At 45.2% G+C, this 26,314-nt stretch overlaps 1 protein-coding gene across 5 annotated transcripts in view; it reads left to right on the top strand.

Annotated features, from left to right (window-relative positions):
• The window catches only part of LOC135514028 (sialate:O-sulfotransferase 2-like), a 115,404-nt gene extending 89,651 nt beyond the window's left edge, over positions 1 to 25,753 (top strand). For all 5 annotated transcript variants that reach the window (XM_064937163.1, XM_064937162.1, XM_064937159.1 and 2 more), the window contains 5 exons: positions 1,636 to 1,757; positions 6,431 to 6,605; positions 18,423 to 18,587; positions 18,731 to 18,931; positions 22,435 to 25,753. In XM_064937163.1, coding sequence (XP_064793235.1) covers positions 1,636 to 1,757; positions 6,431 to 6,605; positions 18,423 to 18,587; positions 18,731 to 18,931; positions 22,435 to 22,793 — 1,022 coding nt within the window. In that variant the 3' untranslated portion in view covers positions 22,794 to 25,753. The remainder of the gene's footprint in view (positions 1 to 1,635; positions 1,758 to 6,430; positions 6,606 to 18,422; positions 18,588 to 18,730; positions 18,932 to 22,434) is intronic.
• Positions 25,754 to 26,314: the final 561 nt, after the last annotated feature.

Genomic DNA, 26,314 nt, shown 5'->3' with positions numbered 1-26,314 from the left:
CCTTCAGGAGGCTTGGTGTTAGGAGGAGGCACCTGAAGGACCGGGCTGTGGGGGAGCACTGGAGCTCTGGTGCGCAACCTTGGCACCACTTCCCCAGGCTGAACAACTACTCTAGCCCGGACCCTCCAGAGTGCAGGCACAGGTTGAACCGGGATGTGGGTAAGCACGGGAGATCTAGTGCTTACTACACGCACCTCTCCCTTAGGCTCCACTCCCACATTTGCCCGACACGAGCGGAGCGCAGGCAGAGGCGCACTGCACCCTCCCAGCGCCCCGGAGACACAGCACGCAGAGCCGGCGCAGGATACCCTGGACCAAAACTGCGCACCGGCGACCAGACACGCTGAGCAGGCACCATACGCCCTGGCTCGATGCCCACACTCGCATGGCACTTTCGGGGGGCTGCCCTATAGCGCACCGGGCTATGGGCACGTACTGGCGACACCGTGCGCTTAATCGCATAACACGGTGCCTGACCAGTAATGCGCTGCTTATAATAAGCACGAGGAGTGAGCGCAGGTCTGCTACCTGGCTTAGTACCACACCTCGTCGGCCCCCGCCCAAAAAACTTTTTTTGCCTCTCGTACCTGTCGCACTGCCGTGCTGCCTCCTCATATCGCCGGCTCCTCTCTCCGGCTGCCTCTGCTCTCCTCGCTGCCTCCACCTGTTCCCATGGAAGGCGATCCTATCCCGCCAGGATCTCCTCCCATTTGTAGCAACCCTTGCCATCCAATACATCGTCCCATGTCCATTCCTCATTGCGTTGCTGTTGCCGCTGCTGTCGTCGCTGTCCTTTACCACGCCGCTTGGTCCTTGGTTGGTGGGTGATTCTGTCTATGTTGATGGCTTGTTTCAGCGCAGCTCGCATTAGCTTCACGGTTGTTATTTTGTTTACTGTTTTTTGTATAGTGTTTCGGTGTTCGGTTCTTTCTTTTATTAAACATTCAACATGAACACATATCACGCCGCATTTTGGTCCTCCGATCCTTCTCGCCTCTCCTCTTCAGATGAAGAGGAGGACGACCGTGACACTGGGCCTGTTATTTGCTGTTCTACAGTTTGGCTGGGCCTGTTTTTCTTCTCTTTTACTGTAGGGCTGGGCCTTTTATTTGCTGATTTACTGTAGGGCTGGGCCTTTTATTTGCTGTTTTACTGTATGGCTGGGCCTGTTATTTGCTGTTTTACATTATGGCTGGGCCTGTTATTTTGCTGTTTTACTGTATGGCTGGGCCTGTTATTTGCTCTTTCACTGTATGTCTGGGCCTGATATTTGCTGTTCTACAGTATGGCTGGGCCTGTTTGCTGTTCTACAGTATGGCTGGGCCTGTGTGCATTGTTGTTGCCCGTAGGGACAGTCTGGGGAGGAAGGTTGTTGAGACAGCCAGTGCAGGAGAGCCAGGCAGTCCCTGGTGTTATGGCAACGGCTCAGGGCAGGCCGCTTCTGTGTCAGGGCAGGATGCTGCTGGGTCAGGGCAGGCTGCTCTGTGTTAGGTTCCTAGCAAGGCCAAGGGAGGGGTCGATGGATACTATAGGGGTTAAACTGAAAGCTTTGTTCAGTCAGAACACACACGAAAATGGGTTAGTGATCAATACTAATCTAGTATGTTGTGTTGGTTGTGTTTATCCTTGGTTCAGATGGGAGTGCCATCTTTAAGGGGTGCTTCCACAGACCTGACAACGTCACCCTCGCCCTGCCCATCAGCGCTGTCATCCAGAACATGTCAGTGGAGAAGTGTGTGGACTTTTGCACAGAGAAGGTGAGGGAAATGTACTTGTTGTGATGTCAGATTTTGATGTGTGTTTGCTTGTTTGCTGAGGAAGAGAAAGAGATTAGCTGTGTTCGAATACCCATACTAACATACGGTATACTACATACTTAATGAGTACATACTACATAGTATATACTATTACTTAATTTTATTATACTGTAAACGAACATTATCCTTTCAAAGGAGCTACTAGGGCTGCGTTTCAAACTCATAAGACACACCCTCCTCCACTTACCCTCGCCTTTTGCCCTTGGGGGAATCCCCATGGCCATCTTTGTCGTTGGTCCAAATAATAAGCCAAGCAAGGGAAGTTGGCAACGTAATCCCCTCATCCCTCGTTTTTGAGTGAGTTTGCGAATGTACAATTATGTTCACTCCGGGCCTTAAACGCCCCATAATTCAATTCGCGATGACTGTACATCCGCTAAGAAAAGTCAGCCAAAACTTAAAACCAACATTAATATGGAGTCAACACACAAGTGTAAGTAAAAATGAATGCAAATAAGTTAGAAATTGTGATACTAATGCACATGACGACTCAAACATGTAACATACAGTGGGGCAAAAAAGTATTTAGTCAGCCACCAATTGTGCAAGTTCTCCCACTTAAAAAGATGAGAGAGGCCTGTAATTTTCATCACAGGTACACTTCAACTATGACAGACAAAATGAGGAAAAAAAACAACAGAAAATCACATTGTAATATTTTTTTATGAATCTATTTGCAAATTATGGTGGAAAATAAGTATTTGGTCAATAACAAAAGTTTATCTCAATACTTTGTTATATACCCTTTGTTGGCAATGACAGAGGTCACACGTTTTTTGTAAGTCTTCACAAGCTTTTCACACACTGTTGCTGGTATTTCGCAGACCAGAAAGTGAAGGTGGACATGGGCGGCATCCCATGTTTCCTCCGCGCGCCGGAACCAGTCGTCCACCGCAGGAGCCTCGGTCTGACTCTGATGCCAAGGAGCCAGAACCGGCTGATACCCCAATACACACTGGAAGGGGGTGAGGTTAGTGTAGGAGTGGCGGAGTGAGTTCTAGGCCATTTCTGCCCAGGGCACGAACGCTGCCCACTGCCCCGGCCGGTCCTGGCAATAGGACCTCAGAAACTTACCCACATCCTGGTTTATTCTCTCCACCTTCCCGTTACTCTCAGGGTGAAAACCTGAGGTAAGGCTGACCGAGACCCCCAGACGTTCCATGAACGCCTTCCAGGCCCTCGACGCGACCTGGGGACCCTGATCAGACACTATATCCTCAGGTACCCCGTAGTGCCAGAAGACGTGTGTAAACAAGGCCTCCTCAGTTTGTAGGGCCGTAGGGAGAACGGGCAAAGGGAAGAGACGACAGGACTTCTTCTTCAAGAAGAAGGCACAGGTGCGGAGCTTCGGTGGCGTGCCCGAGCGCTGAGAGAGCACGGCTCTTATCCCAGCCTCGGACGCGTCCACCTCCACTATGAACGCCAAAGAGGGAGCCGGATGGGCCAGCACGGGAGCCGAAGTAAACAGAGCCCTTAGGTGCCCAAAAGCCCTGTCTGCCTCAGCCGACCACTGCAAACAAACAGGACCCCCCCCCTTCAGCAGTGAGGTAATGGGAGCACCCACCTGGCCAAAACCCCTGATAAATCTCTGGTAGTAATTGGCAAACCTTAAAAGCCGCTGCACTTCCTTTACCGTGGTGGGAGTCGACCAATTACGCACGGCTGAAATGCGGTCACTCTCCATCTCCACCCCTGATGTGTAAATGCGATACCATAGGAAGGAGTCAGCCTGCTGGAAGAACAGGCATTTCTCAGCCTTGACGTACAAGTCATGCTCCAACAGTCGTCCAAGTACCCTGCGCACCAAGGACACATGCTCTGCGCGTGTAGGGGAGTATATCTGAATGTCATCGATATACACCACCACACCCTGCCCGTGCAGGTCCCTGAAAATCTCTTCTACAAAGAATTAGAAGACTGATGGAGCATTCATTAACCCGTACGGCATGAAGAGGTACTCATAATGCCCTGAGGTGGTACTGAACGCCGTCTTCCACTCGTCTCCCTGCCGGATACGCACCAGGTTGTAAGCGCTCCTGAGATCCAGTTTTGTGAAGAAGCGCGCCCCGTGCATTGACTCAATCGCCTTGGCGATGAGAGGTAGCGGGTTACTGTACCTCACCATGATTTGATTGAGACCTCGATAGTCAATGCACGGGCGCAGACCTCCCTCGTTCTTCTTCATGAAAAAGAAACTCAAGGAGGCGGGTGAAGTGGAGGACCGACTGTACCCCTGACGCAGTAATTCAGAGACATATGTCTCCATAGCCACCGTCTCTGCTTGCGACAGGGGATACACATGACTCCTGGGAAGTGCAGCATCTACCAGGAGATTTAACACACAATCCCCCTGTCGGTGGGGTGTTATTTGAGTCGCCTCCTTTTTGGAGAAGGCGAGAGCCAAATCGGCATATTCTGGGGGGGATGCAGACGGTGGAGACCTGGTCTGGACTTTCCACCGTGGTAGCACCAACAGAAACCCCTACACACCTCCCCGAGCACTCTCGCGACCACCCCGTTAGAGCCCTCTGTTGCCATGAAATGGTGGGGTCATGACGAGCCAACCAGGGAAGGCCTAGTACCACGAGAAACGCAGGAGAGTCAATGAGGAAGAGACGGATTCTCTCCTCGTGACTCCCCCGCGTCACCATGGCCAGGGAGATGGTGGCTTCCCTAATTAACCCGGACCCTAATGGTCGACTATCCAGTGCGTGTACCGGGAAAGGTCTAACAGGAACCACGGGAATTCCTAAACTAAGGGCGAACGCTCTGTTGATTAAAATTCCCAGCCGCGCCTGAATCGATGAGTCCCTTATGCGGGGAAAACTCAGGAAAACAAACATGAACAAACAGGTGGTTAACAGAGGGCTCTGGATGAGAGTGGTGCCTACTCACCTGGGGTGACGCCAGAGAGCCCTGCCTGCTGCCTCGACTCCCAGAGGGACCAACCCGGCACCGACCAGCAGTGTACCCTCTGTGGCCACAGATGGTGCACGTGAAGGCCCCTCCTCCAGCCTCCCTAAGCGCAGCCTCTCCCAGCTCCATGGGCACCGGAGCGGGGGTGCTGGAAGATGGAACCGACAGAGCCCTCTCTGGACGTCCGCTGGTGACCAGCAGGTTATCCAACCGGATGGACAGATCCACCAGTTGGTCAAAGGTGATGATGGCATCCCTGCAGGCCAGCTCCCGCCGGACATCCTCGGGCAGGCTGCATCGATAGTGGTCGTTAAGGGCCTTGTCGTTCCATCCTGTTCCGGTGGCCAAAGACCGGAATTCGAGGGCGAACTCCTGGGCACTCCTCGTCCCCTGCCTCAGGTGGAAGAGCCGCTCCCCCGCCGCTCTACCCTCAGGCGGATTGTCAAAGACTGGGTGAACTCTTCGAAGTGGTCCAAAGCCGCATCTCCTTCTCCCCACATGGTGTTTGCCCACTCCAGAGCTCTCCCTGAGAGGCATGAGACGAGGGCGGACACCCTCTCCCTTCCAGATGGAGCTGGGTGAACGGTGGCCAGGTAAAGGTCCAGCTGTAATAGGAACCCCTGGCACCGTGCTGCCGTCACATCATACTCCCTGGGAAGAGAGAGAAGCATCCTACTGGGATCGGATCCAGGAGGGGAGGGTAGAGATACCCCTGGTTGTGCTGGTCGAGGCCCTGGAGAGACTCCCTGTCTCCCCCAGTGGTCCGTGGTCTGGACAACGCGATTCATCATGGCGCCAAGATGTTGCAGCATCGCCGAGTGTCCTCGGACGCGTTCTTCGACTCCTCTAACCGGGATTCCAGCTCCTGCTGACTCCATGGGCGGTGTGGTATTCTGTCACGGGTTTGCGTACTGGTAGCGAAGTCAGGTGCAGGAGAGCAGAGAGTTGTGAACAGGCGTACACTTTATTTAGGCAGGAGCAAACAGCAGACGGACGCAACTGCGTCAAAATCAAAAGCGCGAAAACAGTCACAAAAGCTATAGTTACCAAATAAACATACTTTGTGAAATAAACACGGAACATGGAAAACCAGCCTGGTGCATCACATAAAACACGTAACACACAACAATTCCACACAAGGACATGGGGGGAACAGAGGAATATATATACACAATGTGATTAGGGAATGTAAACCAGGTGTGCGGGGAACAAGACAAAACATGGAACAATGAAAAATGGAGCGGGAATGGCTAGAAGGTCGGTGAAGTCGGCCGTCGACGAACGCCGCCCGAACAAGGAGACGAGCCGACTTCGGCGGAAGTCGTGACATATCCGCCCTCTCATCGGACTTCGGCTGCATATTTTCCTCAATTTTCTTAAAATCTGAAAAATTATGAAGCCATGCCCATTTCCTGAAAAATTGCATTATGGACCCTAAAAGCACTGAAATAGTGTCCACTGCATCTATACTTCGTATTTTGGCGAATTTATTATGTCATCCGGGAACTTTTGGCATACTAACTATATCCATACTATGATCAATAAGCATACTTTATACTCAATTTACGTCAAAAATAGTATGGTTAGTGCGGTTAGTATGAGTATTAAACACAGCTATAGTGTTGTGTGCATGTGTATCATATGCATATATCTTTCTCCCTCTGACATCCCACTCCTCCCTCCTTCCTGCCCTCAAGGAGCTGTCCCTAGCGGTTCTAGCTGGAGACAGGTGTCTCTGTGGGTTCCCCACCCCCCACTTCTCCCTCCATGAGATGGAGGATGAGGAAATGTGCCTGCACCGCTGCCATGGTGAAGAGTTTGAGAGCTGTGGGAATGACAAGTACTTTGTGGTGTACCAGACACAAGTTCAAGGTAAACGAGTCACTATGTGCCACTGACCTCATCATTCTAAGCCCTCTCTAGTTGTAATGACTGGATATACTATTACTATCAATTACTATTACCAATGTCATTCATATTAAAGGATGGATTTCCATAAATTTGTATTGATGCTCTTCGAGTGGAACAGATTGGCAGAGTGCTGAAAGTGGTACAGGAGTGGCAGTATTTCTGACCATGAGCTGGTGTTGGGAGGGTGTTCTTGTGAAATGGCTAGCTCAACTTATTTCACACCATCACACCCCCCTCCACGTGGCTGTTTTATCACACTTCTGCAGATGGCTGCTCAGATAGGCTGTGAGCGATGCTGCCTTAGTGCTGAAGCAACTCTAATTACATTCAGAAGCAGAAATAGAGGCTCAAATAAACTGTGTACAACAACATACTGGTCTGGACCAGTCATATTATAAGGATACCATTAAAAACAACAGTCAATGCAACTCAAAAAAGCAAGCCTACTGTGTAGTTGTTTAAAAAGTTATGTATTTAATACTATTCACTGGCCATGTTTTATGTGACCTTTATTTTCTGCTCCAGTATGAGGAAGGTCTGTGCATCCCCAGCTGTCTCGGCACACATTACTGACTTGTATCATCTCTTGCTTCCATAGCCCTTTACACACGTGCCCGTTAACAGGTTGAAAATGGCAGATTTGGGCTCTGTTTAAGCACCTAAATTTGGCCCAGTGGCTGTAAGTAACATGCTATTAATAACGTCAGCGCTCAGGCTCTGCGCTTCACAGTGCTATATTGGTTTTTACATTATTTAAAAAAAACATTGTAGTAATTTAGCAGATGCTTTTATCCAGACTGACGTACAGTTACATACTTACAGTTAAGATAGCTAAGTGGGACAACCACATATCACAGTAAGTAAAAAGTTAATGGTGAGAAGGGGTGAGAAGGGGTGCTGTGGGATTATTTAAGATACTCTTTGAAGAGGTAGGGTTTCAGATGTTTTCGGGAAAATAGGCAGGGACTTTGCTGTCCTAGTTCAGGGGAAATATTGTCCTAGCTTGGACTAGGTTGAGCAGCAGCTGCCCTCCTGTAGAGGTGGGAGGGCCAAAACACCAGAGTTGGCAGAGAGGAGTGCTCAGGTTGGGGTGTAGGTTTTGAGCATAGCCTGAAGGTAGGGAGGGGCAGTTCCTTTTGCTGCCCCATAAGCAAGTACCATGGTCTTGTAGTGGACACGAGATTCAACTGGAAGCCAGTGAAATGTGCGGTGGAGCGGGTTGACATAGGAGAACTTGAGAAGGTTGAACACCAGGCGGGCTGAAGGGTTCCGGATAAGTTGCAGGAGTTTGATGGCACCAGCGGGGAGCCCAGCCAACAGCGAGTTGCAGTAGACCAGACGAGATAAGACAAGTGCCTGGATTAGGACCAGCGCCGGTTCCTGTGTGAGGTAGGGTTGTGTTGTCCAGGGTCACGTCAAGGTTCTTTTCACTCTGGGAGGGGGACACTGTGGAGTTGCCAACTGTGATGGAGGAAAAGCAGCTCTGTCTTGTCGAGGTTGAGCTTGAGGTGGTGGGCCGACATCCAAGCTGAGATATCTGCCAGCCTGGGTGTCAGAAGTGGGGAAGGAGAAAAGTAGTTGTGTCCTCCACATAGCAATACTAGGAGAGACAATGTGAGGATATGACAGAGCCAAGTGACTTGGTGTATAGAGAGAAGAGGAGAGGGTCTAGTACCGAGCCCTGGGGGACACCAGTCTTGAGAGTGCGTGGAGCAGACACAGATCCTCTTCATGACACCTGGTAGGAGCGGCATGCCAGGTAGGATGCAATCTAAGAGTGTGTAGAGCCTGAGACAGATTTTGAAAGATAAGAAGTTCAGGATTATAATAAATACAGCTTTGATGTCATACAAGCAAGCCAAACACCCCTGAGTCCAAATTTGCACTTCACATTTCCATTTCATAAAACTAATGTTATATACCTTGTCAACATTTATGATCACTATCTTTGATGTACAGTTACAAGATGACATTGCTTCATACCCTGGGTTGTTCAGAACAGAATTAACCCATATTTGTCTATCGTGAAGAAAATCCATAGCGGAACACCCGCCTCACATGACCAATGTTCCCTCTAAATTGCGCACGTGCTCCTGCAGGACTGCCCTGCAGACAAAATACCAAACTGTGCAGAGATGCAAGAGATTGAAATTCACTGAGTTCGCCACATTAGTTTGCACTATATAGATCAATCTTTTCCTGTGATCTAGTCAACATTATATCAGCTCCTTTTCAATGCAACAAACCATAACAAATCTAACTTTGCAAGCTTGAGTCTGTAATTTTGTTGTAGGCAGAGCCAGAGGGCAATGGAGTAAAATTATATTGGCGGGTTCGTGTGAACATTGGGTGATATTCTTAGCCCAGTTTTGATAAGTATAGGTCAGCAATGGGGAGTTACTGCTTCTTCCTACAAGAGCACAAAACGTGTAGACTGCATTTCAAGCTGTCTTTGAAAAGCCAGTCAGGTAAAAAGCTTGTGTCTTAATTAAAGGGGCAGTGTTGTATTTTGAGACAGACTTGAATATGCAAATACGCTAATATGCAGAGGGATAGTCTACATTGTGTAATTATCTGTATGGTAGTAATAATTCATTATAGTTTGTAAAGTGGTTTCTTCCGCCATACAATGAAATTTAGTCACCTACAGTATTTGGCCTATGGTGTTAGACCAAGTAAAAAATCATGAATTAATGTCAAGCCCTTCATAATGTAAAAACCTTTTTTAAGTGTCATGCAATGTAGGCCTGCATTGAACACCACATATAGGCTACTGTAGGCTATATCATAGAAATCAAAAGCTATTTCCATGTGAACATGTTATTGGATTTGTTCCATTGGTTTTGTTGGTAGGGCTACATTATACCGAAATAGCCACAATAGCCTATTAGCTACTGTCTAAAACTGTAAGGGTATAGCCTCAGTGTTCACTGTAAATGCATACTGGAAGTTGCACAAATTTTGCACAATGTTCAAGTTTCTGCTCACAAGACCAAAAATGCCCTCAGTGCCCGCCAAAATTAGAGAGAACATTGCTCATGACTCCTTTCTATGTGTTAAAGCCTAACACTGTAAGATAATATTTTATAACTTAGTCATGTTGGCAAAAGAACAAGCTTTAAAATTATGCCCACCTGACCAAGATTGCATTTATAAGGGGCTGTTTTTTTATTGCGTAAACAACAACATAATTGTTAATTAATTTGTTTTCCCTCATGTAACCCAACTGGTTGTTCGGTTGATTTCTGAATGTAATTGCCTTTGCTTTTTACTGTGATTTTGAATGTTATTCCTTGCTTTTGCAGGTCTAATTGCTATTGATAGATATACAGGTTTGTGTTATTGATGGGTATAGGGCCAATGGCCAATGTAGCCAGTTGGTTGTGCTCTGAGGTGAGCACTTGCACAGTGCTCCTGTTGTCCGGCTGTCCACTCAGGTGGTGTCGGAATTGGCAGTGCATCTAGCGTTATGCTTTCATGGCCTTGACTGGCTAGGGTCCTAAATCGATGGTTACGGTTTGTGCTGTTTTAATGAGCACGTCTTGGCCTATCAATCTTTGTGGTGCTTCTCTTCAACATACTGTAGCGTGATTTCTTGCGTGCAAAATGACAATTGTTGTGTATATGGCTGCATTTCAGATATACAGTACCAGTCAAAAGTTTGGACACACCTACTCATTCAAGGGTTTTTCTTTATTTTTACTATTTTATAGATTGTAGAATAATAGTGAATACATCAAAACTATGAAAAAGCACATATGGAACATGTAGTAACCAAAAAAGTCAAATTATATTTTAGATTTTAGATTCTTCAAAGTAGCCACCCTTTGCCTTGATGACAGCGTTGCACACTCTTGGCACTCTCTCAACCAGCTTCACCTGGAATGCTTTTCCAACCGTCTTGAAGGAGTTCCCACATATGCTGAGCACTTGTTGGATGCGTTTCCTTCACTCTGCGGTCCAACTCATCCCAAACCATCTCAATTGGGTTGAGGTCGGGTGATTGTGGAGGCCAGGTCATCTGATGCAGCACCGCATCACACTCCTTCTTGGTCAAAAAAGCCTTTGCACAGCCTGGAGGTGTGTTGGGTCATTGTCCTGTTGAAAATCAAATGATAGTCCCACTAAGCGCAAACCAGATGGGATGGCGTATCTCTGCAGAATGTTGTGGTAGCCATGCTGGTTAAGTGTGCCTTGAATTCTAAATAAATGACGGACAGTGTCACCAGCAATGCACCTCCACACCATCATACTTTCGTTATGATTCCATATGTGTTGTTTCATAGTTTTGATATCTTCACTATTATTCTACAATGTAGAAAAAAGTCAAACTTAAGAAAAACCATGGAATGAGAAGGTGTCCAAACTTTCGACAGGTACTGTACAACAGGTGTAGACTTTACCATGAAATGCTTACTCATGAGCCCTTTCCCAACAATGCAGAGTTAAAATGTAAGGAAATAGTAACACAATAAATTAACTATAACAAGGCTGTATACAAGGAGTACCGGTACCAAGGCAATGTGCTGGGGGTAAGAGGTAGTTGAGTTGAAAATGAGTCTATACTGTAAAAGTGATACTATGAAAACGACACAGCCTACTTCTTCACCCCTTCCCTGCTCTCTTGCTATATGTAGTGTGTGAGTGTTGCTCTCGGAATGGGCATTTGCTCTTATTCACAGCTGATTTAAATTGGCTATTGTCAGGTAGGAGGGTTGTGTTCCAAACAAAACAACTAAAAGTGTGGTCAACGGCACAGCTGGGAGAGCTCAAAAAAGAACCTTATAGTTAAAGACTCTTCTTTGAGTCATAAGAGTGCTTTGAAATGACTCAGGAATCAAATCAAAGTTTATTTGTCACGTACGCCGAATACAACAGAGGTAGACCTTACAGTGAAATGCTTACTTACAGGCTCTAACCAATAGTGCGGAGAACAAAAGTGTGTGTGTGTGTGTATATGTGTGTGGGTAAGTAAAGAAATAAAACAACAGTAAAAAGACATTTTGAAAATAAGAGTAGCAAGGCAAAATACAGACATTACAGCCTTTCAAAGCACTTCATTTCATTTAACATTTAAGTCATTTGGCATACGCTCTTATCCAGAGCAACTTACAAATTGGTGAATTCACCTTATGACATCCAGTGGAATAGCCACTTTACAATAGTGCATCTAAATCATTTAAGGGGGGTGAGAAGGATTACTTTATCCGATCCTAGGTATTCCTTAAAGAGGTGGGGTTTCAGGTGTCTCCGGAAGGTGGTGATTGACTCCGCTGTCCTGGCGTCGTGAGGGAGTTTGTTCCACCATTGGGGGGCCAGAGCAGCGAACAGTTTTGACTGGGCTGAGCGGGAACTGTACTTCCTCAGTGGTAGGGAGGCGAGCAGGCCAGAGGTGGATGAACGCAGTGCCCTTGTTTGGGTGTAGGGCCTGATCAGAGCCTGGAGGTACTGCGGTGCCGTTCCCCTCACAGCTCCGTAGGCAAGCACCATGGTCTTGTAGCGGATGCGAGCTTCAACTGGAAGCCAGTGGAGAGAGTGGAGGACCGGGGTGACGTGAGAGAACTTGGGAAGGTTGAACACCAGACGGGCTGCGGCGTTCTGGATAAGTTGTAGGGGTTTAATGGCACAGGCAGGCAGCCCAGCCAACAGCGAGTTGCAGTAATCCAGACGGGAGATGACAAGTGCCTGGATTAGGACCTGCGCCGCTTCCTGTGTGAGGCAGGGTCGTACTCTGCGGATGTTGTAGAGCATGAACCTACAGGAACGGGCCACCACCTTGATGTTAGTTGAGAACGACAGGGTGTTGTCCAGGATCACGCCAAGGTTCTTAGCGCTCTGGGAGGAGGACACAATGGAGTTGTCAACCGTGATGGCGAGATCATGGAACGGGCAGTCCTTCCCCGGGAGGAAGAGCAGCTCCGTCTTGCCGAGGTTCAGCTTGAGGTGGTGATCCGTCATCCACACTGATATGTCTGCCAGACATGCAGAGATGCGATTCGCCACCTGGTCATCAGAAGGGGGAAAGGAGAAGATTAATTGTGTGTCGTCTGCATAGCAATGATAGGAGAGACCATGTGAGGTTATGACAGAGCCAAGTGACTTGGTGTATAGCGAGAATAGGAGAGGGCCTAGAACAGAGCCCTGGGGGACACCAGTGGTGAGAGCGCGTGGTGAGGAGACAGATTCTCACCACGCCACCTGGTAGGAGCGACCTGTCAGGTAGGACGCAATCCAAGCGTGGGCCGCGATAGGTCTAGAAGGATGAGAGCAGAGGAGAGTGAGTTAGCTTTAGCAGTGCGGAGCGCCTCCGTGATACAGAGAAGAGCAGTCTCAGTTGAATGACTAGTCTTGAAACCTGACTGATTTGGATCAAGAAGGTCATTCTGAGAGAGATAGCGGGAGAGCTGGCCAAGGACGGCACGTTCAAGAGTTTTGGAGAGAAAAGAAAGAAGGGATACTGGTCTGTAGTTGTTGACATCGGAGGGATCGAGTGTAGGTTTTTTCAGAAGGGGTGCAACTCTCGCTCTCTTGAAGACGGAAGGGACGTAGCCAGCGGTCAGGGATGAGTTGATGAGCGAGGTGAGGTAAGGGAGAAGGTCTCCGGAAATGGTCTGGAGAAGAGAGGAGGGGATAGGGTCAAGCGGGCAGGTTGTTGGGCGGCCGGCCGTCACAAGAAGCGAGATTTCATCTGGAGAGAGAGGGGAGAAAGAGGTCAGAGCACAGGGTAGGGCAGTGTGAGCAGAACCAGCGGTGTCGTTTGACTTAGCAAACGAGGATCGGATGTCGTCGACCTTCTTTTCAAAATGGTTGACGAAGTCATCTGCAGAGAGGGAGGAGGGGGGGGGGAGGATTCAGGAGGGAGGAGAAGGTGGCAAAGAGCTTCCTAGGGTTAGAGGCAGATGCTTGGAATTTAGAGTGGTAGAAAGTGGCTTTAGCAGCAGAGACAGAGGAGGAAAATGTAGAGAGGAGGGAGTGAAAGGATGCCAGGTCCGCAGGGAGGCGAGTTTTCTTCCATTTCCGCTCGGCTGCCCGCTTCATGGTTACGGACGTGAGTGCCACGGGTCTGTAGTCATTTAGGCAGGTTTCCTTTGTGTTCTTGGGCAAAGGGACTATGGTGGTCTGCTTGAAGCATGTTGGTATTACAGACTCAATCAGGGACATGTTGAAAATGTCAGTGAAGACACCTGCCAGTTGGTCAGCACATGTCCCGGAGCACACGTCTTGGTAATCCATCTGGCCCCGCAGCCTTGTGAATGTTGAACTGTTTAAAGGTCTTACTCACGTCAGCTACGGAGAGAGGGATCACACAGTCGTCTGAAACAGCTGATGCTCTCATGCATGCCTCAGTGTTGCTTGCCTCGAAGCGAGCATAGAAGTGATTTAGCTCGTCTGGTAGGCTCGTGTCACTGGGAAACTTGCGGCTGTGCTTCCCTTTGTAGTCTGTAATAGTTTGCAAGCCCTGCCACATCCGACTAGCGCCAGAGCCGGTGTAGTACAATTCAATCTTAGCCCTGTATTGACGCTTTGCCCTTCGTCGCATCGTATAGCGGGATTTCTTGTAAGCTTCCGGGTTAGAGTCCCGCACCTTGAACGCGGCAGCTCTACCCTTTAGCTCATTGCGAATTTTGCCTGTAATCCATGGCTTCTGGTTGGGGTATGTACGTACAGTCACTGTGGGGACGACGTCCTCAATGCACTTATTGATAAAGACAGTGACTGATGTGGTGTATTCTTCAATGTCATCGGAAGAATCCCGGAACATGTTCCAGTCTGTGATAGCAAAACAGTCCTGTAGTTTAGCATCTGCTTCATCTGACCATTTTTTTGTATACTGAGTCACTGGTTCTTCCTGCTTTAATTTTTGCTTGTAAGCAGGAATCAGGTGGATAAAGTTGTGGTCGGATTTACCAAATGGAGGTCGAGGGAGAGCTTTGTACGTGTCTGTGTGTGGAGTACAGCTGATCTAGATTTTTTTCCCCTCTGGTTGCACATTTAACATGTTGATAGAGATTTGGTAGAACTGATTTAAGTTTCCCTGCATTAAAGTCTCCGGCCACTAGGAGCGCCTCCTCTGGGTGAGTGGTTTCCTGTTTGCTTATTTCCTTATACAGCTGACTGAGTGCGGTCTTAGTGCCGGCATCTGTCTGTGGTGGGAAATAAATAGCCACGAAAAGTATAGCTGAGAACTTTCTCGGCAAGTAGTGGCCTGCAAATTATCATAATATACTTTTCAGGCGAGCAAAATCTAGAGACTTCCTTAGATTTCGTGCACCAGCTGTTGTTTACAAATATGCACAGACCACCCCCCTCGTCTTACCAGAGTGTGCTGTTCTATCCTGTCGGTGCAGCGTGTATCCCGCTAGCTGAATATCCATGTCGTCATTCAGCCACGATTCCGTGAAACATAGGATATTACAGTTTTTGATGTCCTGTTGGTTGGATATTCGTGATCGTACCTTGCCTAGATTATTGTCCAATGATTGCACGTTGGCGAGTAATTTTTACGGTAATGGCAGCTTTCCTCGTTGCCTTCTGCGTGTCCGGACGAGGCATCTGGCTCTTCTTCCTCTGCGTCGCTTCCTTTTGCAAATAATTGGGATGTCTGTCCTGTGGGTTGTTTGGAGAATATTGTGAGTCCTGCTTGCTGCTGTTGTTGTTGAATTTTTTTTGGTCTTATCCGAGGTGAATGATCGCTGTCCTGATATCTAGAAGCTCTTTTCTGCCGTAAGATATGGTTGCAGAAACATTATGTACAAAATAATTTACAAATATCACAGAACTGTGCACACTTTGGAGAGATGCGTGGCCATGTGGAGACACCAGTTAGTCCTCTCACTCAAACCTTTGTCATTTTTTTGTCTATTTGTTGTACATACCCCACATTTTCCCAGGAATATTCTTATCATGTTACTGAATGTATCCAGAGTATTCTCAGATTTCGTTATCAAAGCAGGCGGCGAAAAGTACAGTAAATGTAAAATGCATAAAATCAACAGGGTAAGGTTTGGATTCAGTCTTGTGTCAGGTGAACTGTTGTGTCCTCATCTTTGATCTTATAACTTTCCCATTGTTGTGTTCTGAGAATATGAAATATGCTTATTCATGTCACTGAGGGAGAGAGGGTAATGTATAACATTTACATTATATCAGGAATCCTATTGAAAGATTGAGTACTTAGGGTTAGATGGTCTGGAACAGAAGTTAATGGTTACCTGTGGAAGGAAGGTATATAGTGTGTGCAATTAAACTTGTAAGGTGCTGAGTGCAGGGAAGCGATCACATGTGGCAGACACTGATAAGGGGAGAGAGCCGTGGATTAGTGATGAAGGGGGTCGAGTTCAAGTCACGTTAAAAAAGTTCATGGCCTTATTACTTAGTTTCCTGCCTAGCAGTAAATATACAATGTTTGTTCAGATGTGTAGGAGGAGACTCAGACTAGGAGGAAGGGTTAAATATCAGTGCTTGTGTGAAAATGTTTTTGTCTGAATGCAGCTGTATTGACCCCCTGGGAAGAATTAACTTAGCTTTCATAGTGTCCTTTGAGTTTTTTACTCTGAGAATTAGAACCTAACACCATAATCTCCTAACTGTTCCCTTTCAGTTGCTACCATGCAACATTTACATTTATCCCTATCCATAGGCCAATTCCCACGAGTGTAAAGGGTTGACCTCTCTAGGATCGTTCGGGACGCTAGCGTCCCACCTCGCCAACAGCCAGTGAAATTGCAGGGCGCCAAATTCAAAACAACAGAAATCTCATAATTAAAATTCCTCAACTATACAGGTATTTTACACCATTTTAAAGATACACTTCTCATTAATCCAACCACAGTGTCCGATTTCAAAAAGGCTTTTCGACAAAAGTAGAACATATCATTATGTTAGGTCAGAAATTAGTCACAGAAAGAATTCAGCCATTTTCAGATTTCAAAACAACTTTACGGCAAAAGCACAATATTCAATAATCTGAGAACAGGTTCAGCCACAATAGCAAGCCATACAGTTACCCGCCAAATTGTGGAGTCAACAAAAGTCATAAATAGCATTATAAATCTTCACTTACCTTTGCTGATCTTCATCGGAATGCACTCCCAGGACACCCAATTCCACAAGAAATGTTTGTTTTGTTTGATTGCGTACATATTTATGTCCAAATACCTCCGCTTTGTTCGCGCGTTTAGTTCACTATTCCAAAGGCACAATGCGCGAGCACAAAATCCAGACGAAAAGTCAAGAGTTCCATTACAGTTTGTAGAAACATGTGAAACGATGTTTACAATCAAGCCTTAGGGTCTTTTTATAATAAATCTTCAATAATATTCCAACAGGACAATAGCGTATCCATTACAGAGGAAAAAGAAGGAACGGCGCTCCCGCGTGACCGCGCAGTAAACAACTGATTGGCCTCAGCCTAGTCCACTTGTTGAAACAGCTCTTATTCGACACCCTTCCACAATAGAGGCCTCAAACAAATTTCTAAAGACTGTTGACATCTGCTGGAAGCCTTGGGAAGTGCAATCTGGCCCCATAGACACAGCATATTGGATAGGCAATCACTTAAATGAAACTACAAACCTCAGATTTCCCACTTCCTGGTTGGATTTGTCTCAGGTTTTCACCTGCCATATGAGTTCTGTTATACTCAGACATCATTCAAACAGTTTTAGAAACTTCAGAGTGTTTTCTATCCAATACTACTAATAATATGCATATATTAGCATCTGGGACAGATTAGCAGGCATTTTACTCTGGGCAACTTATTCAGCCAAGCTACTCAATACTGCCCCCCTGTCACCAAGAAGTTAAACAGCCTCCAGAGTTACAACATCATAATCTACACAGAGCTCCACTCACACCAACCACATTACTCACAAAGCTTACACGTCTACTGAGTCGGTCTCTAGGTCATGAGGGTCATTGTTTTGTATAGTGCAGGACATTTGAAGCAATGACTGGATTTCAATGGCGATATACATTACCTTTGCCCAGTTCTTTCTCTGTAGTAGAAGCACCTGTCTGCTCAAGGTCTAGGCACTTGTCATCTCCCGCCTGGACTACTGCAACTCGCTGTTGGCTGGGCTCCCCGCTTATGCCATTAAACCCCTGCAACTTATCCAGAACGCTGCAGCCCGCCTGGTTTTCAAACTTCACAAGTTCTCCCACGTCGACCCGCTCCTCCGCGCACTCCACCGGCTTCCAATCGAAGCTCGCATCCACTATAAGACCATGGTGCTTGCCTACGGAGCAGCAAGAGGAACTACCCTCCCTACCTTCAGGCTATGATCAAACCCTACACACCAACCCAAGCACTCCATTCTGCCACCTCTGGTCTATTTGCCCTCCCACCATTACGGGAGGGAAGGCCAGCTCCCAATCAGCTCAGCCCAAGCTCTTCTCTGTCCTGGAACCCTAATGGTAGAACCAGCTTCCTGAAGCTAAGACAGCAGAGTCCCTGTCCATCTTCCAAAATCACCTGAAACCCTACCTCCTCAAAGAACATCTTAAGTAATCCCTCTTCTAAAAAATGTTAAATGTAGGATGTATGACCCTGAAATAGCTTTCTATGTTCACCTGTCATGCTAAAGTACATAGGCCCTTTGACATTCTCACTCACTTTCCAGCTAGTATTGTATTTAAAGTTTGTGTCTGGTTCATAATACATTTTTTGGAAGGAACGCAAATAATTCTGAGTATTTCATGTATTATCATGTATTATTGTGTGTCATGTATTATTGTGTATCACATGTGTGACCTGTGTTCTTTCCTGTGTTTCCTTAGATAACCGTTGTATGGACCGGCACTTCCTGCCCACGCGCTCCAAGCAGCTGATGGCCCTGGCCAGCTTCCCTGGGGCTGGCAACACCTGGGCCCGCCACCTCATAGAGCTGGCCACTGGCTTCTACACAGGCAGCTACTACTTTGATGGCTCCCTCTACAACAAAGGTACTCTAGGCCTAACCTGGAGGTAGCAGGTGACATGGGTACTGGATAGTTATACATTGGGAAGTCATGCAGTCACATAAACAGCCAAAATTACACTATTAAGCATGTTCACGTTTTGTCGTTGTTGTTTCTTCTTTTAAAAGGCTTCAAAGGTGAGCGAGACCATTGGCGGAGTGGTAGGAACGTCTGCATTAAAACACATGAGAGCGGCAAGAAGGAGATTGAAGCCTTTGACGCCAGCATCGTCATGATCCGCAACCCTTATAAAGCCCTCATGGCTGAGTTCAACCGCAAATACGGCGGCCATATTGGATTTGCCTCACAGGCCCACTGGAGAGGGAAAGGTGAGACTTCAGCCAATGATACAGTGCCCTTATTGCTATGTAAGTATTGCTGTAATTACAGTGTAACAACTATTGTCATTGCTCTTTATATCACTTTATTTACACTGTACTTAGGGTTAAGCCAGGATGTGGACAAGAGGCTAGGGTATGGGCTGTAAGTACAGTGTAAGTACAATGTGTAGTTACAATACTGTTACACAGTAATTGCGTGAGTACAGTTGTACAGTAATAAGGGTAATGTAAAGTTTTACCCAATTGTCTGCATTATTGATGAGTCATGACTAGGTGAACTCAACAGATATGAACAGGGTTGGTATAATGTAGATGTGCCCTTCCTCCATTATGCTACTGTGTGCCAATGTTCAGTGGCTCTTTCCTTATCAACTAATGTGATAAACCACAGAGGATTTCAATTTACAGTACCAGAAAAAGTTTGGACACGTCTACTCATTCAAAGGTATTTCTTTATTTTTACTATTTTCTACATTGTAGAAATCTAAAATCTATTTTGATTTGTTTAACACTTTTTTGGTTACTACATGATTCCATGTGTTATTTCATAGTTTTGATGTCTTCACTATTATTCTACAATGTAGAAAAAAGTAAAAATAGAGAAATACCCTTGAATGAGTCGGTGTGTCCATACTGACTGGTAATGGGGCGGCAGGGTAGCCTAGTGCTTAGAGCGTTGGACTAGTAACTGAAAGGTTGCAAGTTCAAGTCCCCGAGCTGACAAGGTACAAGGTAAATCTGTGTTTCTGCCCCTGAACAGGCAGGTAACTCACTGTTCCTAGGCCGTCATTGAAAATAAGAATTTGTTCTTAACTGACTTGCCTAAATATATTTTTTTTAAATGATAGAATGGCGTTTTGGACTTCGCCTTCTGCATTAACACTAAGAGAGAGTCAGATAGGACCTTGAGGAAGTGCCAGTATGTTGTCACTATGTAGTTTTGGCTTGTGTGAACCTTAGCCTAGGCAATATGAGAAACTATGCTTGGTTTTGTGAGACGAGTACAGCAGATGTGCAATGCATGTGTGAGTGTACAGAACATTAAAGACACCTGCTCTTTCCATGACGTAGACTGACCAGGTGAAAGCTATGATCCCTTATTGATGTCATTTGTTAAATCCATTTCAATCAGTGTAGATGCAGGGAAGGAGACAGGTTAAATACTATTTCAGTATGCATGTTGAGAAATGAACATTGGTATATGTTGGTAAGATAAGAGTAAGGGATAAGTTATTAGGCTTACGATAAGAGCCTTTCAGAGGGAAGACTTCTCTTTGCATGTTTTCTCCAAAATACAAATTTCAGTAATCAGTTTCTCTGCACACTTTCTAGACTCTACAATCCCTTTTTCAATTTGAATTGTCTTCTGATATTTTTTATTTTATTTTTTTAACAGATTATCGTGTTATAAGATTTTCTCAATTTCAGCTTCTCCAACAGGCAGATTTGTTTTGTTGTGTTGTCGCATTATGTATTTTTCCCTCGACACACTCGAGTGTGTCAGTAACCATGGCAACCGGCTCCTATCTGAAATCTCCAGTGAGATTTTCCTGGGAGAGAGATGAAGACTTGCAGACCCCAGCATTCAAAACCATCAGCAGATTCAGACTGCTGTCTGCCATGATTGTTTCTCTTTTATTTGTAGGTGTAGTGATGGGAGCGTTAGAGAGAGAAAAGGCTTTCTGCCAGCTGCCAGTTGTGATCTGGAGGGAAGAAGAGTCCCTGGCATGCTCCAAATGACACCATAATACCTATAAAGTTCAATACCAGAGCCCATAGGGGTATTATGGTGTCATTTGGAGCATGCCAGGGACTCTTCTTCCCTCCAGATCACAACTGGCAGCTGGCAGAAAGCCTTTTCTCTCTCTAACGCTCCCATCGCTACACCTACAAATAAAAGAGAAACAATCAATATCTGAGTCAGCAGGACATTTTGTACGAACGTTAGAGTTACTGTTGCCTTTCAACGCACTGTAGCCTTATACAATTACCTTGGGGGCATAACTTATTTTGGCCAGAGTTTGAATGCTACACATGCACACGTATCAGTAGGCTATGTGTCATATTCGGAAGTGGTCTCTGAATGATTATGTGGATGATTGAATTTGTCAAAAAGATTATCCAACATTTTCTAAACCAACAATTGTCCCTTGGCTACATAATTCAGTTATTCACTCAGCTCTTTTCACTTTACTGTATTAGCTTTTTGGCCCACTGGGCCCCAACTACTTTCACATTTTCATATTGTGCTTAGAGGCTAACATTCTGTACTTCCTGATTTCCAGAGGAGCTCAACAACCTTGGTCCATGGCCAGAAATTAACTGCACATTCTGACTTCGAACTGAATCCCAACTAGCTGACAAGCAAACAAATGTCTATCCATTCACATACTACATTCAAATGGTTGAATTGTACTATCCTGCTCTGATTAGGACAGTCTACTGTAGTTATTTAACCAAACCTTCCTGGGCTTGGCATACAAAACATGAGGTTTGTTCAAGGGGGATTTAATAGCTGTGGTGCTTTGGGCCTCCAGATTTTATGTTGCTATCTGAGAAGAGAACTGTGGCACTCTGTTTCACTTTAACATGCAATGTCCTTCTGTAGTTCACTATGACAGTGTAGCTTCCACTCTGATATCATCTGAATCCCCAAGCCTGCACTGCTAACTCAGCAGGGATTACACTTTAACAAGTATCCCTCTCCTCCTAGTAAAGATACAGTACATGATAATGCAGTCTTGGCATTGCCTGCCAATTCCTTTATGAACTGTAGATTATAAATGATTGAAAAGTTTCTCCAGTAAAGTATTCCAAAATTGTATGGTGAAGTGAACTGTCTTAACAGCCAATTGAACAACAGTGTACACTGTGGGGTGTTGGTAGACCTACTGGTGCCACAACAGATCTCTGTCCTAGCTGTTACCTGCTCAACAGTATGTTCTCCCATGAAGCTCTACATTGACCCTGGTGGTAAATCCTGAGCCTCCCAGACTGCAGCAGGTCTGTCTGTCTGCTAAAAGGACGAAAACTTGCTTTGCTACATGTCATTAATTGAATCCCCTTAAGAAAGCCTGTGTCTCAGAGAATGCATTATGTGCTGTGATTACACTAGTTGAATTGCACCAGACCTCTCAAATGAAATAACATCAGTGTTTGAAGATTATTCTGCAGGGAAAGGGGATGGGGGAAGGGGGTGTGTACCTTTCTTCACAGCTTAATTTCCTGCTAGAAAAAAAGGATGCGCCTGCAAGAAGAGAGGCCTCCTCTGTTGAATTCACTACCCAGGAATCCCTGGGGATGTTTAGAGCTGCAGAAATTACCTGCTTCTCTCAAATTGTATTCTTTACTGCTGTTCATTCAACCAATAGTTCCCCATTTATGGGTGTTCAATTTTTTTATTAGAATAATTTACACTTTGATGTATCCGGGGCTCAATTGTGTACCCTTAAAAAAATAAAAATAAATCTGTGTCCTGTGTTGTTTTGCAGAGTGGCCTGAGTTTGTGAAGAACTATGCTCCTTGGTGGGCATCCCACACACTGGACTGGCTGCGTTATGGGAGGAACGTCCACGTGGTCCACTTTGAAGAGCTGAAGAGGGAACTGTTCTCCAAGCTCAAGGACATGGTCCTGTTTCTGGGCCTGGAGGTGGCCGAGGACCGCCTTCTCTGTGTAGAGGGACAGAAGGATGGCAACTTCAAGCGCTCTGGCCTGCGTAAGCTGGAGTACGACCCGTACACACCCGAGATGCGTGCTAGCATTGACGAACTGGTCATGACTGTAGACGCTGCCCTTAAGAAGAGGAACATGGCCGGGGTGCCCAAGGAGTACCGACCAACTTCGAGATGATATGATCTCCTTTCCCTCTCGCTCTCTCTTTCTCACTCTGTTATTATATCTCTTCCCTTTGCACATATTGTTCTGGGATCAATGGCATCCATGTCCAAAAATTCACATGAACTGAAAATCTATGTGTAGGAAATACGTTTGTATTTAAAGTACTTCCCTATTCCTCTCCACCTCTTTATTTGTCTCCTTATTTCTCACATCCCTTTTTCTTTATTAGTTTAACTGGCTGATTATGACAACAGCATCATGATGTATAGTGCTTTAGAAATGACATTTAGCTACTTGGCTGATGAACATGGATTCATTGGGGAACTCAAATAAGGACCAATGAGAAGCACTTCCCCCTCTATGCACATGTATTTGTTGTGCACTATGACTTAACATTAAGGTACAGTAGCTGTGTTGGAAGCACATCCAAGTACATAATGGTTGGATTACTGTCAGTTGACCAAAAGGAGCAAATTCCTGTTAATCTGAAAGTGATGATTAAAAAGAACTGTAAGAAGTCTGTGTATGCATAATGTATGTTATTGAATAGGATCTGCTGCTATCACAGATTAGAATAACAAATACTCTTTCATGAAATGGTTTAAAAATGGTCACTAAACCTTTTAATGGTCTGTCATTTTCTGACTAAATGTTTTGTTTTGTTAGAGCTGAAATATACTATATGTATACTTCCGTTTGCTGAAAACTGTGTATTTGAAAGCTACTGAACTTCAAATGAGGATGTGGTCCAAACCAGTGCCTTAGATGGCTGCAACACTCAGGATCCAATCCGTGACTTGGTTGGAGAAAGCAACCAACCAAGTTTGCGAAAGCAAACAAGGCCTAGATTGAATCAGATAAAGAATTAACTGGTGATAGCAGACACCCAAATAGAGGATGATTTGGCATGTCAGAGGTGGAACTGCATTGGAGCCTTCAAATCGGTGAGCAGCTGCTCTTGCGATCATTGTCATGAAGCAACACCCGCCCCACTCAAGTCAGAAGTTCAGAACGAGAAAGTGTAGGCTATATAAGAAATAATTACGTTCAAATGTAAAAAATCTTTAAATAAAATAATGAGGGTTTCTATCATCCTAATGAAGGTGTAGATTACATCTCACATTCCAGTGTTCTAATTTTTGGAACAATGCTGCATAGGGTTTCTGATAATGCGACTCTGCGATCCAATGGCAATGTCTGTGTTAGGTATAATGCCAGGAGCCACTTGTGGCTTTGCTGGCTGAGTGGATTTGACAGCTCTAACCGCTATCGGATATTGGCTAAAGCGGATCTGATTGAATAGAGCCAAGTCCACCTAGAAGAGGCAGTGAATGGGACTGAACACTCGTCTCTCCATCCATCCCTGCGGACACACCATGAGGACAGGTCTCCCCACTCTTCTCCTCACTCTTCAGCAGTATTCCTATGAGGAGAGCCTGGGGTGATACAGCACGATCATACAGCATCTCTAGTTTTCTGGAGCATTGGCCTCACATAACTGTGCTGTATCAGTCCTACTGATGTATTATACAGAAGTCCTTTTGGTTACTGACAACAGCTCTGGAACACTGAATATTAAACCCTCTATAGTTTGTTTTGACCAACAGGCTCAATGGAACATTCCTGCCTCTTGTCAAGACAGCCCTTTCAATAACTAGCCTTGATTCTACTGATCAACTCATCGACTGCTTGTTCATCCGTCTCGTCAGAGGTGGTCAGCTAACCACACTGTGCACAATGAATTTATTGTGGATTCATTGAACGTTATTTTCTGTAAACAGCTCTATTTCGTATCTACCACTTCTGCTAAATGACTCTGCAGAACCAGTATTTTTTTTCTCAAAATGGTGGCCTTATTGCTTAATAAACTGGTCACTTAATCCATCACCAGACGCACTAGTGTTGAGAGTGTTCTGAAAACAAAATACCAAGGTTCTAGTTATGCAATTAATGCAACTGCTGTGTCTGAAATGATAGAATGCTTGAGAACTCAAACAGATTTCCATTGGACTAATACATTGGACTAATACATTGGACTAATACAGTGCCTTCAGAAAGTATTAATACTTGTTCCACATGTTGTTGGGTTACTGCATGAATTAAAAATGGATTACATTAATTTCTCACCCATCTACACACAATACACCATAATGACAAACTGAAAATATGCTTTTAGAAATTTTTGCAAATTTATTGAAAATGAAATACAGAAATATCTCATTTACATAAGTATTCGCACTTTGTAGATTGCACCTTTGGTGGCAATTACACCTGGTTAAGTCTCTAAGTTCTTTCCAGACCTGGATTGTGCAACATTTGCCCATTATTCTTTTTTAAATTCTTCAAGCTCTGTCAAATTGGTTGTAGATCGTTGTTTGACAACCATTTTCAGGGCTTGCCATAGATTCTAAGTAGATTTAAATCAAAACTGTAACTCAGCCACTCAGGAACATTAACTATTTTCTTGGTAAAGCAACTCCATTGTAGATTTGGCCTTGAGTTTTAGGTTATTGTCCTGGTGAAAGGTGAGTTCATCTACCATTGTCGGGTGGAAACCAGACTGAACCAGGTTTTCCTCTAGGATTTTGCATGTGCTCAGTTCCATTCCATTTCTTTTTATCCTGAAAAGCTCCCCAGTCCTTAACGATTACTAGCATACACTTAACATGATGCAGCCACCACTATGATTGAAGATATGAGAGTGGTACTCAGTAATGTGTAGTATTGATTTTCCATAATAATAACACTTTGTATTCTGGACAAAAAGTTAATTGCTTTGCCAATTGTTTTGCAGTATTACTTTAGTGCCTTGTTAAAAACATGATGGATGTTTTGGAATATTTGTATTCTGTACAGGCTTCCTTATTTTCACTATGTCAATTTGGTTAGTATTGTGGAGCAACTACAATGTTCTTGATCCATCCTCAGTTTTCTCCTATCACAGCAATTAAACTCTAACTGTTTTAAAGTCACCATTGGCCTCATGGTGAAATCCCTGAGCGGTTTCCTTCCTCTCCGGCGACTGAGTTAGGAAGGACGCCTGTATCTTCGTAGAGACTGGGTGTATTGATGCACCATCCAAAGTGTAATTAATAATGTCACCATGCTAAAACTTAGAACTATTGTCTGCTTTTTTGTACCCATCTACCAATAGGTGCCTTCCTTAGCGAGGCATTGGAACACCTTCCTGGTATTTGTGGTTGAATCTGTTTGAAATTCACTGCTCAACTAAGTTACAGATAATTGTATGTGTGGGGTACAGAGATGATGTAATCATTCAAAAATCATGTTAAAACCTATTATTGCACACAGAGTGACTTAAGCTCATTTTTACCCCTGAACTTATTTTGGCTTGCCATAAGAAATGGTTGAATACTAACCCTAACCCTTTTTGAAAGAACTGTAGATTTCAATACAGGCTGGGGTGCCGAGGAATGTCATTCAACGCCGTTGAGTTCTCAAGCATACCCACATAGTATACTGTAACTGTATTTTTAGATTTTGTGTCTGTATGATTGACTTCATAATGAAGA

Source organism: Oncorhynchus masou, chromosome 25 (genome assembly GCF_036934945.1).
Source record: "Oncorhynchus masou masou isolate Uvic2021 chromosome 25, UVic_Omas_1.1, whole genome shotgun sequence".
NCBI lineage: Eukaryota > Metazoa > Chordata > Actinopteri > Salmoniformes > Salmonidae > Oncorhynchus > Oncorhynchus masou.
Note: the sequence above shows the minus strand (reverse complement) of the source record. Positions and strands in the feature narration are given on the sequence as shown.